The sequence below is a fragment of the Pavona decussata genome, unplaced genomic scaffold (assembly GCF_977016875.1).
Source record: "Pavona decussata unplaced genomic scaffold, jaPavDecu1.1 SCAFFOLD_38, whole genome shotgun sequence".
In the NCBI taxonomy this organism is placed as follows: Eukaryota; Metazoa; Cnidaria; class Anthozoa; order Scleractinia; family Agariciidae; genus Pavona; species Pavona decussata.
In genome coordinates, this window is record NW_028145460.1 from 6115199 (window position 1) to 6129930 (window position 14732).

The following is a 14732-nucleotide window of genomic DNA, read 5'->3' on the forward strand; positions in this document are numbered from 1 at the left end:
TAATCAATCTCGTTCCCAGAGGCTGCGTTCCTGGCATAAAACGTGCGCGGGCTCTGGGGACGAGATTGGCAATTAATATAAAGATTCGTGCGCACTCATTATTTCTTTGGATCGCCGCTGTTTAATGACAAGCGTAGGCTCTGAGTAGGATTTGACAAGGATTCGATTCAAGGGCAAGCGAAGGAGCTTTCATTTATAGGGTTGTGTTTTTTGTTGGAATTCAGTGAAATCAAAGCAAACATGAACAAGACTGATACATTTAGCTTTGGCCCTTGGAAAATAACAACCACAAAAGGAGCTATTCTTAAGGCTGAAGACGTGGACAGGTAAGGGGTAAGCTCAGCTGAGTCCATTTCCATGCCTATAGGGGATCGGACACTCTTCAGATCGAATAGGAATTTGAAAATATTGGTTTTTGAGGAGAGAAGAAATATATATATTAATAAAGAAAACCTGGCATGGGTGCCCAGTAGTGTGACAGCTGCCCTGATTTAATACACAACTGTTTTTCATTAATACTACCGATATGAAATGTGATCACCGTAATTGGTCACCGGTTACACTAAATGCTACTTATGTGTCAATCAGAGATATACTTAAAGGGGTTTTCTTTTTGTTGTTCATCACAGTATTATCAGTTTTGAAACAATGGTGTGAACAATAGCAATATTTACTGTTAACAAACATTGCTTTTGTTACCCAAATGTGCCTACAAAAGAACTCTGTTTCAACAGCTAATAGGCCTCTGGTTGGCACATTAATACCAATAAATATATAGGTGATGTAATGTCACTTTGCTGTGAAAATGTTATTCAGTTTACGTAACTAGGCTAATAATATTGTACGTCATGTTGTCCCCTTCACAGCCAGGCAATTTTGAGGTTGTCAGGCGTATTTTTCAGTCAGTGACACAGGCATACTCAGAAAAAGAAAATCTAAATGCTCCCTACAGGAGTCAAATCTTTGACCTTCCAATTACTAGTTTGAACACTCTACCACTGAGCTACAGACGACTCGTTGCATGGGAGCTAGGTTCATGTGACAAACATGACCTGCATACTGCATCCTGCTTTCAGTAATATTCACCAGGCTTAAAACAGCATCATATTCCTTTCACAAATTTTGGAATTATTCACCTCTTTATTTATTTATTTATTTATTTATTTATTTATTTATTTATATTTATTTATTTACCCACTTAACCTAATAAAGTTGGCATCACAACGTGTGAGCTTATCTGTTTAAAACATGATGAAAGTAGTTCTGTAACATGTGCATTGAAGAATGCAGAGTAGTTCTCGCCCTTGTAATGACTCACCAAGCTACAAAGCTGTTCTTTGTTGTTACCATGGGAATCAAGACACGTTGTTTGTCCCTTTATAATGAACAACACACAGTGATCAGTCATATAGCCTTATATTGGATTAGCATGTTTTACAAATAGTTTTATAAGAATTGTACTGAACATTTTTTTTTTAACCAAAACAGGATCTCTGCTGAGCTGGAGCTTCCCTCTCTTCCTGAAATGCTGTTCGGTGACAACATTCTAAAGATTGATCATGCAGGAGGCTTTGGAATTCAATTTAATGCACTGGATGCACTTAAACTTGTGGACAACAAGCATGACCTGATGAAAGTTGCTGTGGCAGAAGAGTGGCAGAACAAAAGGTAAATCCCAGTAATCGAACCTTACCCACCCCCCCCCCCCCCCCGCCTGCCTTCCCCCGAAGATCTTATTTCAGGAAATTGCATGTTGCTGTACACCATTTACAAACAGAATTGAATGGGAAATGTGTTACCCAACAGACGAGTACAGAAGGATTCACTACCAAGGGTTCACTTTGGAAAGCCAGCATTTGCCAACAACTACCAGCACCTTACAGACAACTTATTGATGCAGAGAGACAAACAAATAGACAAACCAAATAATTTGACTAACAATAGACCAACTGATATTAGACTAACAAAAGACAGATCAAAATGCTAACATGCAGTCTTAACTAGCTTAAGTAACTGACAGATGACCAATTTACCAGCACTTCACTGAATAGTACTAATAGGGTCAATTACCAGAAATTGAAATACCATCTACGGACTTAATCCACAATCACCCCCTTATTATGATTACCACACAGGTTGTTGAAATGTCAGTCAATTGTCCGTTCCCAGGACTACATTTACCCAGATGATCACAATATACATATACTTATAATTTGCCTTTGTTGTAACAAGATCAATGTAATTCCTCTTTGTACGGCTTTTTCTCATTGTTCTTTGAAACTATTTTGCAGACAAGATTCAGAGTATATTAAAGAAGTGATTAAGCCCTTTGACTGGACTTTCGCCACAGATTACAGAGGTACATTGACTGGAAAGAAGGAAATCATGATGAAGGTACTATCACTAAATTGGTCACTCTCAATAATGAAGTGATCACAGCATATGTAACTTACCAGACAGTCAGTATAGTACAGTCGAACCGCGATTATCTGGACCTCGATTATCCGGACTATTCGATTATCCAGACTTTTTTTGCTGGTCAAAATTTTTTCATGAATATTAATTAGTTGTGATCTTGAAAACTCAAAGTTACAAAAAGCCCAATAATCCTTTCAAAAGACTGTTGAAACTGCGTATTATCCTTTGCGCTTTTCAAAATTCGCAAGTACGACGAGACAAAGAAATATCCTGATGTGTTCAGCTGATATCCGATTGGCTCATTTGTTACAGGCTGTGTAGATTTCACAATGAAAATGATGTTTTCTTTGCTGTAACCTTCTGTTTACATTTCTATCTCATTAATATTTATATTTTTGATTATCCAGACTCTCGATTATCCGGACTATTTACGGAGGTCTGGACGAGTCTGGATAATCGAGGTTCGACTGTATTCGCCAGATTTTTTGCACTGGCCTTCAATTCCTTCATTGAGGAAACATTGCTTCAATGTTTTGTCCATTGCTTTGCACTTTGTTTTGTTATAAAAGTGGAAATCTTGCCAATAATCATGGATTTTTCCTCCCAAAGAGCCACAAAAAGCAATAAGCTCCCAGGCAATGTTTCCTAAAGGAATTCAGGGCCACACGCAAAATGCATCTGAGCCAAAACAACAAAAAGAAATTGAAAAAGCACAAAGGTCAGTTCTGCCCCAAGCCTAAATTATTCATCTGTGAATGTCTAACAGTCAGAAAGTCTATGACATATAACAGCAAACCATGCTCGTATATATAAAGAAAATGGATTCAGCAAATTTTAACTTGGCAAAAGCATGGACAGACTTTTGAAATTATGTATGTGTAACTATGTGAACTGCAGATAATTTAGATTCAATACATGAAGTCTCATTGAAAAATAAACAAATCTATTTGGACCTACTGTGCTGGCAATTCTGGTCCATTTAAAGGCTAATATCACTTTACCTCAGTCTAATTTTTTTTTATCTTCCTTCAGATTGAGCCTGCCAATGAGAGAATAGACATGGAACAACTAAAAGTCAAAGAAAAAATCTACTTCTATGAGGATGTTATATTGTACGAGGATGAACTAGCAGATAATGGAATAGCAAAATTAAACGTCAAAATGGTATTAATAACGCAATTTTTCCTGTTAACCATTAGCCATTAAGTTTAGAAACATAATTGTTATTTTACAATAACTGTCAAAATTCCCACTCGTTGATTGGCTCGTGGCTATTGTCTATTGTCTATAAATTAAAGTACAGACAATAAAAATGATGTCAGATGTAACACACGTGCTTTCTCACCGGAAAATAAAGCCTTTTCCATGTCGTTGTGGAAGATCCCAGAGGGTCGTATTGGATGGTGTACATTGCTTCAGGGTGGGCCCCAGTTACCTGAAGTGTTCCTCAGGGGAGTCTACTCAGTCCCATTCTCTTCAAGCCGCATTACAAGTACAATATCTGCCCTTCAGAGGGAGGATGCTGCATCAGTGGACTCAGAACGTCGTCTCTAAAGGAGGGGTACACAGGCTAAATGATAAAGGAAGGGGGGAAGGGAGGGTGGAAGGATTGTTATGCTTTGGACCCTCTTCTTTCTTTTTCAAACAAATATGTTGTGCTGAGGTACAACTTAACAATTTCTAGCGAAGCCAGGAATTTTGTAAAACTACATTAAATCTTTTTTTTTTCTTTTTCTTTCTTTTCAGCGAGTCATGCAAGGTGGTTTCTTTTTACTTTTGAGATTTTTCCTGAGAGTTGATGGAGTCCTTGTTAGGATTAACGACACAAGAATATATCACAAGGTAATTAAACGGAATGCACGCAGAAACAAAGTGTTGAGAGTTTTGAACGATTACCGTAATATAGCTGGACAGACTTTTCTTTTGTTTCGCTTGTTTGTTCGTTTCTACCACTCCCAATCCTTTTCTCCCTATATTTGTATTTGCTAGATTTGTTCGTCTTTCTGCGGCTGAGTTCGCAGCGCGGTAAATTTTTTCAGCGGCAAAACGTCGATGGAAGAAGTTTTTAAAAGAGTGCAGATGGTGGGAAGGCCAGATTTTCCTTGTATTTTTATTTTTATTATTATCTATCATATAGGCACATTGGGCCGTTATAGGTGTGAAAGAGTTTTTACGATACTGTAATGGAGGGATGCTACTCAGTATTTAAAAATACTGAGTAACATGCCTCCATTACCGTATCGTAAATCTTAAGGTGCATCTCCGTTATTCTTGAAACATGTGTACTTTGCTTATTCAATATCACCTTTTTTTTTTCTTTTTTTGGCTTCTCTTTGTTGGTCAATTCTACAAAAGATAATGCACACATTGCATAGCAATCAGATTAAATGATTCATGGTGATGACTTTGTATAATCAACAACTGTCTTTTTCACGATATTTTAGGCTGGTTCTTCTTACATGTTACGGGAATATTCCTCAAAAGAAAGAAAAATAGAAGACATCTTAGCGTTAAAGGTTCGTGTAGTTTATTTTTGGGGAATTGTTGGACCAGGGAATAGAAGGCTCGGGACATAGCCGACCTATGGTGCATTTCATATCGCTTGTTATTGTTTTAGCTCAGATTCACTACAGTGTTTGTATGTGGCCTTGAATTTCTTCAGGAAACGTTGCTTCAATGTTTTACCTATTTTTTTTCCAAATATCTATTGATCGTTTTCCGACTATTCATTTTATGATTGTTTCAATAGCTTACTGTAACTGGATCAACCGTCTCGCAGTCTCTATAAACCTTTTTTTATGTAAAAGCACTGCAATGAGGAAGTGTTATTCTATAAGCCCTACTCCTAAGGCTTTCTCACCACTTTCTCTGTAGTCTTTATTCTCCCGCTCGTATTTTGTTTTTGTAACGTGTGTGGTAAAATAAATAAATTGAAAATGAATGAACGGGTAGCGGGGAATTTCCATGTCACTAAAATTGGTTTGGAGAGAATCTCCTCAGCTCTTGGCTATGTAAAGTTCTAATGGATTTTCCTTTTTGTTTTTCTTTTTCTTTTTTCAGCTTCCTGTCACAGATCCCACGCAATTTGCAGAGCATTTGTTTCTAAAGCACGAAAAGGTTGAGAAACTTTTATTTCCCGATGGAGTCGATGAAACGTTTGGCGTCGAGCCAAAGGGTGTCGAACAATCCCTTAGTCAATCTTGAGTAAACTATGCTGCGTCGCCCCACGAGGTCAGATCAACATGGCGAGACCAAAACCGTCTGCGGTAGAACGTCGAATGAATAACAAGCTGGAAGGAGTTCTTGTTCAGCCTCGAAGATGAAGAAGAAAGCAAACGCCATTGTGGCTGCAACTGCCACTCACAAGTTACAGTGAAACCTTGATTAAGTGGACCCCATATAAGCGAACAACCTCTGTTAGGCGGACACCATCTTGGGTCTCTTAATATTCTTCCCATGAACGCCTATTCAGGCGTCTGTTCAGGGGACCCTCTATTAAGCGGACGCAGACACCAAAATTTAGCCATTCTGTCACACGAAACCTGTATTAAGCGGACACTCGGAAGTGTTTCTTGAATGCATTTCTTTAGATTATTGGGGTACTGTCTCCTTCTTAAAGCCTGTTTTTTCTGTGGACCGTGTTTTGTAGACTGTTACTAACAGTTCGCGAATAATGATTCCAAATTACGAATAATGATTTAAAATTAACGTAATAATTAGAAAAAGCTACTCTTAATAGTTAGCTTGCGCCACAGACCCCCGCTGGGTATTAGACCCTTCTCCAAAATGGCGACAACAGATTTGAATGAGTTAAAATTGGACTGAATGAAAAACCGATACCAGCACTGGAAAGACTTTACTTTAGTAACCTTGCAGAGTTTCAGCATATTAGGTGTTATATTAGCTTAGGAAATGTAAGATTAAATTTGACAAATTTACAGACGTTTGTATGACTGGGGGTATACGTCATACCCCCCGTCGTACAAACGTCTCTAATGTTTTTATTTTTCAACTTACATTTTCTCAGCTGATATTAAACCTGATATGCTGAAACTTTGCAGGGTTACTAATTTAAAAATGCTCTTTCTAGTGCTGGTATACGTTTTTAATTTTAACTTCATTGAATTGTCGCCGCCATTTTGGGGAAGGGTCTATTACTGAGGGTTATAGTCCGTCTGCGGCTCAGGGTACTAATAGTTTGCTCCTAAAAATACAAATGCAAACAGAAAAAAAAATCAATATCAACAAAATAACAAGAAGAAAAATGACCTAAAAGAAAAAAGGTCACATCTGATACTTTACGCCCCATTTTACTCTCGACCCAATCGGTCTTGAGAAGCATACGTCGTTTTCTTTGTGTTCTTGTACGCAGACACATTCCTCATTCCGAGCTATATGAATAAAAAATGTGACCCCTTATCCAGCATTCGCTTTGTTGATATATTGTTTTGTTCAGGGCTTGCCAACACCTGTCCAAGGCATGATGTACAGCTCTCGACATGATTGGTTATTCGCTTACATAGTGTTGGTCCAGATAAGCCTTGGGGACGGACCACTTTATTTTAACGGTTGGGCCAGGCAATACTTTTTTTGCAATGGTGTTTGCACTTCACACTCCTTGGGACGTGAAGAGGAGAGACCCTGGGAAGGAGGTTCTATTTGCGTGAATAGAAATGCAATTGTTGAAAGCCACTCCCATCGAGACATCTTTTCCCGGCACTATTGTCAGGCCTTCTATTGTCTGGAAAAGCTATTTACTGCAGATTATGAGCTAGCTATAAATTATTTGTCTTTTTGAGGCGCGTGCACGTGTAATTCTGAAGATAAGTTTAATTTGAACACGTGAAGCCCAGCTAATAACACAGAAAACTACAGAAGACAGGAAAGTCAGAGAGAGAATACGCGTCAACTCAGTTCAGTGAAAGCAAACCCCGGGGAGGTCCTCCCCTATGTAAGGTATATAGGTATGTGCCGCCCCAAAGGGTATGGCTTTTGAGCCGTTTTGGTCTGAAAACGGGTATAGATTTTGACAATTACGGTCTGAAATCGGGTCGGGTTTTTGGGGCCGGGAACATTTACGAAAGCTTACAAACATATTTTTCTTCTCAGTACGTAACTGGAACGACTAACTGATAGCGAGAAAAAGAAATAGATAAAATATGTCATTCCAGCTTACTTTTACTTCTTGCGTCAACTTCCGTTCGGGTCTGAAAACGGGTATGAATTTTAGAGGTCAGGTCTGAAAACGGGTGTGGAAAATGGCATGTTTAGGTCTGAAATAGGGTCGGGATTTGAAGATGCGGGCGGCACACCCCCACCAAGAATTCCGAGGAGTACCCCCCCCCCCCCCCCGGGAAGCAAACCCCGGAGTCTGCATGCATGCGTTCCAGGAATGTTCGAATTCATTAACACAATCTTGGATCAACGTTTGTCTTGTTTGCTCTACACTGAAACGCTGTTTACAGAGTCTATGATATATGATGCATGTCCGCCGTCTGAATTTCAAATCTTGTCGCAATTTCGGACAATTGGAGCAGGCGGTCTATACCAGACAAAACGAATACGACTCTATTCTGAGTGGTATTGTCTATTCATAGACTTTGTATGGGCCTGCCACTATCAAAAAAGCCGCAAACTTGCTGACCAGAACTGAACTAGCTCTCATCCAGATGGGTCTAAAATATCGTGGATCTATGGTAAAGTAGGATATACCTTGTCCACTGTTTCGAAAATACACTCCTTTTATAAGAACATCTCAGTTTTGGGGCTGATGTTGGACGTTCTTATTTTTTTTATTTATTTATTTATTTATTTTGGCAACTTGAGCCTTCTTAACATACCTGTTGATGTATTTGAATAAATCTATGTGGATGTGACCAAGACACCAGAGCAGTACGTATCTGCCGTAATTTGGTTTATCTGTATTTATACTGTTCACTAGTAAAAACATTTGGTCACAATAAATATGTTCTTGACTGCCTCACCCTGGGTAATGTTCTTCATACTAATCTCAGCCTCAACATTCTTATAAAATACGGATTTTTGATGGTTTGGACAAAAAAAATGGGCGGAGGGTTATTTAATGCTTGGCGTTTGAAATTGGCCGTAAGAAAAATCCTTATTTTGGTTTGATATTAGATCAGCTGTGCTCGGGGGGGGGGGGGGAGGGGGGGTACTCCCTATAATGGCCTATACCAAGAGAGGCTAAACAGGGAGACTCCGCCCGAAAGGGGTACGTACCTCTTTCAACGCTTCAGATCACTGTATGAAAGGGTAGGAAAATCTGTCATTTAGGTATTTAAAAGGACCTTTCATTATTTTCCAATGGAAGCTATACGAAAGGGGTACCTTTTCTGCCAAAAATGTCCCCCCACCCCCCTGGGAGCTGTGCACATTGTTTCTCTTCCTGGGGATTACGTCCCAACCGGAGACCGGGACCCAAAGCGGATTTTTTTTTGTCCTAGCTGGCGGTAACAACTCTGGTACAATAACTGATACTATTTTAGGTACTGACTAGTTATTAATCCGTCTAGACATCTTTTGAGTATTAACGTATTTTCTTCCTACACAGACTGTTCCGTTGCACGGAAGGTTCTAGAAGCACTGTTTCTGTTTTGTCTCACTTCCTTTTCCTAATTTGTCAATTACTTTTGCCAATTCACTTGCAAGGGCTAGGAAAAATAAAGTAATGTTCGCGGTCTCCCGATCTTTTGCAGTCAAAAGCAACTGAGACCTTATTACGTAATATATTACCCATTGTGTGTATTGTGACATTTTTGATAGGTCCGATCAGTATAAAAGGAGTGTTCGGAATTGCTTCAGTCTCACCAACCCGGACACTGGTCACTACACACCGATTCCTGTACAGGCCTAGTTACCTTCTTTGACCAACTGATTAACTATGGACAGCAAGAGCGTACTGAAAACCCTCTCCCAGGTGAGATTTGAAAAAAAAAAAAACTGTTATTTCAGTCTTTCGCCCCGGACATCGTTCTCAAAATCTTCAAATCCTCGACAGCGGTGCTGTTGAATGTTTGCTAATTTACGTAGCAGAAGGGGGCGGGTGGGAGGTGTGAGTAGGGTGTTTCGCCTCAAGCTCGAAATTGTCGAAATTCAGAACTACCAATTTTCAACTGAAATACGTTGTTTTTTAAGCCTGTCTTAAATATTCCCTTCGTTGCTATCTCTATCCTTTTGTGGAGCAAGAAAAATCTGAGAGTATAGTTTTAGGTTCTAATTCTGTACCTACAAAGTTCCCTCTTCCCCCCCCCCCCTCCCCTCCCCCTTTTTTGATTGGGACTGTGCAATATACGATCTCGACGTCGCATAGCTCGAGCTCTAGGACATCAGTTAAAGCATACCGTGGAGATAGAATGACATGCAAGATGCCCAAAACATGTTATGTTTGCTGCTATGCCTTTTCAATGTTTAACGGCGAACAACAATATCTGGGTAACTTCAAGATCTCAAAGAATAAACGGGACCAGGGGCAAATCGGGTACTAACGGGGCATCGGTCACGGAACTTTGCGTACGCCTAAAAATAACACACCCCAAAAAGTTAATGCACGTGACATCTACCAATGAAAGTGCTGTGCGGCTTTGTAAGGACAACTTATACCGAACTGAATATACCTCCATTCCGCAGTTTGCGGGAGATACGGTAATTCTAAAAGAATGTCGACCTGCAAAATGGTTGGAACCATCGTTTATATCCCCCAAAAAAGTTACGTTCGCTAATCACGATTAACCCTGTTAACGCGTCATGCCTGACAATAAATTGAACCTCTGGGTATTTTCACAATCTTCCGTATTTTCACGATCTGGAAGAATGCATGACTATACAGGGCTTCAGTCACGGAACTTTCAGTGCATGAATTCGGAAAATTACTGCACGTGAATCTACCAACAAACGTGTGATTTATTGCATGCTGTTGCGTGGAATTAACTGTGATGATCTTCAATATGTTAAGTCCAGTCAAAAACCATAAAGGAATAATATTTGATATATTCCACTTCCAAAGTGAACATTTATCTTATAAAAAGCATACAAAACCACTTTTAATATATCCTTTTCTATCCCAATGCTGTAAAACGGGAATGAAAGGGAAGCTTGGAAAACTGACCGAGTCAAGTTTGAAGGAAACTCGGCGGACAGTGTGCTGGTCATTTTTCTTAGTTCGAATTTATTTACACTCTTTACTGTTCTCGTTAAATTTTCAGTTTGTATGTGCTGTAGAAGAGATGGAACAAGCCATCTTAGTTCCTCAGAGCTTGCAAGACATGTCGCTTTCTAACAACAACAACGGTTTAGTCTTGGACAAAAGCCTTTATGAGGCTTTTACGGGCTTAAAGAATATCAAGAATGTTATTTTGACAGGTATGTAACACTCATAACCACAGTTTCCTTACAATCAAAGTTTTCTGAAAAAAAAAAAAACTTCTTAGTTGTATTGAGAATGATTGTTAAGTTTAGAGAGTAATTTTAGCACGGGAATTCAGTTTCCCTTAATTTTTTCTCCAATCTTGTAAGTCACTTCCAAGAAAACCTTCCACGAAAATGGATTAAAACCGAATATACCGGTAGATACCCACCGGGAGGGAACTCCCCTATTAAACCTGTATAGGTATGTGGGGCGCAAGAAGGTATGATTACGAAGTAGACGCGAGCACTCTGTCTTTTCCTCGAGAATCCGCGGGGAAGAATGTAAGATATTCCAAGCGCGAGTTGCGCGCGTGAGCGGCAAAGCCCCATCTCGCGCGCGACTATCATGCGTTCTTCCCGCACGGATTCTCGAGCAAAAAAAAGACTACTCGCACTCTAGTTTCTGAGCCGTTTTGGTCTGAAAGTCTTGAGACAGCATGGATTCAAAAGATCAAAGTCTGCAAAAGGGTATAGGAAAATAACATTTTTTGGTCTTAAATAGGGTCAGGAGAAACACACCCCTACCAAATATTCCAAGGAGTTTACTCTCCACCACCCTCCCCCCCAACTCCCCCTCTCCCTCCCGGGAGTATATATAACCTTTGGAGGAAAATCAGGGTCTAATGGTGGGGGGTAAGAAGGGGGAAATGGTGTTAGGTGTTTCTTGAAGCCCTTTAGGACTTTTTAGACTGCCGATTTTGGTCTTGCAAAACCTTCCCTCTGATCATGAAACCGTAACACCCTTCAGCTGGGACGCCCAAGTACCCGAAGGGGCTTTCAGATTAGAGTCGATCCCGGCTGCTTCCGCGAGAGCTATTGGGTTTGAACTATGGACCCAGTTTTCTTTACTCTTTTAAATTATTAAACCTTTGATTTTCTTTCTTTACAATGTAATACAGGACATGCGTTGGAAGAAAAAAGTGAAGGAAATCCGATTGGAGATGAGCTTCTTTCTCTGACAAAATCTTTGAAAAAGATGACTGGTCTGGCAAACAACCTGACGGCTGAATACAAGGAAAAATTCGATCTACTTTTTTAAACGTTACCGGGAAAAAACATAAAGGAACATTAGCTTATAGTCAAATCACTGTGGAACTCGTCGTGAGCAAACAGACACAATTTTAAAAGCGGACTGGACGGAGTCTTGAGCTTGTTTAATAGAAAAAAAAGAAAAACATGAACTTGAGACAGAAAAATGTGAAAACGAAGAGCTATGGATGCAAATAAAGTATCTGGTTTATAACTCGATAACACAGACTTGAATATATTTTAATTATTTAAATGTATTTGAAAGTCGAAACTAAACGTTCTCTGTGGTGAAGAGATGAAGCTTAAAGCCCCTCGACGGATTGATTCGTGCCAAGACAGGATGAACTCAGTGCTTATATTAAATTTCCCCTTTTGTTTAATTGTCCACGCAAGATCCTTGCTCAGTACTGACAAATTTTAAAGCAAATAAGCCTTAGGCCTTTTCCATAAAAGATGGCCAAATTATTATTATTTTCTACCAAACATCATTATAGAGAACAAATTCTATTGAATTTTGTACATGCTAACGATGATAGTAAGGCTAAAATGAAAGAATGTAATTTATCAGCCGCCATTTATTATACCATCTGATTGAAAAATTAAATTCGCCTTTCGTCTTCCCATCCAAGTGTGAAGACTAGAGGGTTGAGTGTACCAAAGTGTGAAGACTAGTCCCCGACGTCGGGGGCAGGGCGGGGTACCCCCGCCCAGCCCCCTCTGCACTGGGTGTGTACCCCAAAATGCATGTTCCCCTTGCACATGGGAGGCATTTTCTGCGCTTCCCCAGTAAAAATAAAGGCGTGATCACGCCGTGATCACGGGTGTGATCACAGGGTGTGATCACGCCGTGATCACGCGTAAAAACTTTTTACGCGTGATCACGGCGTGATCACGGCCGTGATCACAGAAAAACCAGAATCACGCCTGAATGGCTGCTGACCGTGATCACTCCCTTAAAATCACGGTGGCGTGATCACGCACTTTTTCAATAGGGGAATGAATTTCGAATTGAATCGCTTTGATAATAAGCAAATTATCTAGTATAGTTGACAAGCGTAACAATTTATATTAGTACAGTGCACGTGCCTTAACACCGGGCTTAACATTATAAACACAGCAGTCTGCAGTAAAAAGTTGTTTTGCAGCACTTAAGTTTATTTATTTTTGTGTACAGAATAAAAATGAACACCACACGGGGCAGTCTGTTGCGCAGTGGAACAAGCTAAATTAGTATACATTTTGACAAGTTGAGAACTACAAACAGGTTTATTAAACGTGAACTAATATTTTTCATCTTGGTTTAGAAGAATACTAACCGGGAATCACTTAAATTCTAAAATCATCGTTATTATATTTATATGTGATCGTGTTGCTCACCTCGATAATCGGAACGTTCTTCGATATTGACTTTCCCGTCTATAAACGTGGACTAAAATTGACAACTTGCAAGAATCATTTCGTTTTACAGCAGACCAAAGAAGTCCTCAGAATTCTCGATCAGAGTACATTTATCGCGACGAACTCCAAACATCCAAGCGGCAATACACAGTCGGAGACAATCCGAAGGAACAGTCTGTTGTTTACAAAACGGCCGGGTGCAGATCTTCGCTTCAGTAAAGCAAACATTAAACTGTTTCCCAAAGTGATAAGAGAAGATACTTCGCATTGAAAACGTTCCCGCTCTTCTAAGTCAAATTACCAACGGTCAAGTTTATTTTCAGGACAATTTTTGTAACGCGATCAGGAAGAGGTAATTCGAAACAGGTTAATGACATTTGGCCAATAAGATTAAACACGCATATGTCTCAAGACACCTTGTAGATAAAATTCCGACACGCACGTGTCACGGAATTCGGAGAAAAGGCGCTATTTTTCTCGAAACTGAAGTTAGAATCGTATTTAATGGAAATATTTTTCAGTGCTTCGTCGGGAACATGCAAAAAAGCAGCCTTGAGTTTTCGCCTTGGATCAAGTAAGTGAAATGAATCAAGCATAGAAGGCAACATATCCTACAACAACTATCAGGATTGCATTTGCATTTGATCGTCCAAATGTAAATATTCATTCTTAGTCGTTTAAAAAGCTGCTATAAAATGTTGTACAGGACTGATGAACGGAGAAAAAAACGCGTGAAACCATGAAACCTGTGAGTTAAAGATTGAACGACACGCAGTAAAGAAAGATTCAATTGTCCCAAGTTTTAAGCGCGGTAAGTCACGGTGCCCGGCTATAACTGATTATTGAACCACATCTTTAATTTACTAGAATAAAAGATTTTTTACTCCATTAGTGTTACAGATATTTTGGACCATTTGAATGAGATTTATATGCGGTTTGGTTGTTTTTGTTGTTCAATTTTACTCTAATGAATAATGTTTGGACAGTTAAGCCATCACCGATCATACGTGATCACGCCATCACTGTAGAAAATCACGGTCACTGGAGTGATCACACCGTGATCACTCCAATCACGCCTTGTGAAGGCGTGATCACGGTGAAAGGAGTGATCACGGGCGTGATCTGTGATCACGCTGTGATCACAAAATATTTTTACTGGGGTTACTCAGCGGCTAGATTCAGTCCCTAGGCTGAAGGAAGGAATGTCTTGAGCGTCTGGAAACAGGGCTACAAATGTCACTCGTTTGTCATGAAGCCGTGACGAGTGGAAGTTGGACATTTTAAGTATCAGGCTAATAAACACCAAATTTGAAATAAAATAACAAAACATCAAACACAGGGAAAATCTCAATAATTACTTTTTAGCGCGTTGACAAATCTAAATCAGTGAATTTACCAAAGTTGCGAAAACGGTTTTCATTTCGCTGGACAAATTCATTCGCTACATCTAGAAGCCGAATTTT

The 14732-nt window shown here is 39.6% G+C and overlaps 2 protein-coding genes across 3 annotated transcripts; both read left to right on the top strand.

Moving 5' to 3' along the window:
- The first annotated feature begins 144 nt into the window (after positions 1-144).
- LOC146483834 (TIP41-like protein) lies at positions 145-6844 on the top strand. 2 transcript variants are annotated; one of them, XM_085105575.1, is made up of 7 exons: positions 145-326; positions 1489-1668; positions 2292-2394; positions 3451-3582; positions 4165-4260; positions 4863-4934; positions 5479-6844. In XM_085105575.1, exons 1-7 carry the CDS (start codon positions 241-243, stop codon positions 5620-5622), a joined length of 813 nt encoding a protein of 270 aa, XP_084961701.1. In that variant the 5' UTR covers positions 145-240; the 3' UTR covers positions 5623-6844. The 2 variants fall into 2 exon arrangements, with proteins under 2 accessions (XP_084961701.1, XP_084961702.1); XM_085105576.1 differs by having other exon boundaries at positions 196-333; positions 5479-5771.
- A 2405-nt stretch (positions 6845-9249) lies between these two features.
- LOC146483835 (uncharacterized) lies at positions 9250-12087 on the top strand. Its single transcript, XM_085105577.1, has 3 exons — positions 9250-9355; positions 10641-10797; positions 11742-12087. Exons 1-3 carry the CDS (start codon positions 9320-9322, stop codon positions 11879-11881), a joined length of 333 nt encoding a protein of 110 aa, XP_084961703.1. The 5' UTR covers positions 9250-9319; the 3' UTR covers positions 11882-12087.
- The last annotated feature ends 2645 nt before the right edge of the window (positions 12088-14732 follow it).

Coding starts and splice junctions, on each gene's coding strand:
- LOC146483834 (XM_085105575.1), top strand. CDS start 241: ATGAACAAGACTGATACATTTAGCTTTGGCCCTTGGAAAATAACAACC. Junction 1,669..2,291: donor GAAGAGTGGCAGAACAAAAG/GTAAATCCCAGT, acceptor ACTATTTTGCAG/ACAAGATTCAGAGTATATTA. Junction 2,395..3,450: donor AGAAGGAAATCATGATGAAG/GTACTATCACTA, acceptor ATCTTCCTTCAG/ATTGAGCCTGCCAATGAGAG.
- LOC146483835 (XM_085105577.1), top strand. CDS start 9,320: ATGGACAGCAAGAGCGTACTGAAAACCCTCTCCCAG. Junction 9,356..10,640: donor TACTGAAAACCCTCTCCCAG/GTGAGATTTGAA, acceptor TTAAATTTTCAG/TTTGTATGTGCTGTAGAAGA. Junction 10,798..11,741: donor CAAGAATGTTATTTTGACAG/GTATGTAACACT, acceptor AATGTAATACAG/GACATGCGTTGGAAGAAAAA.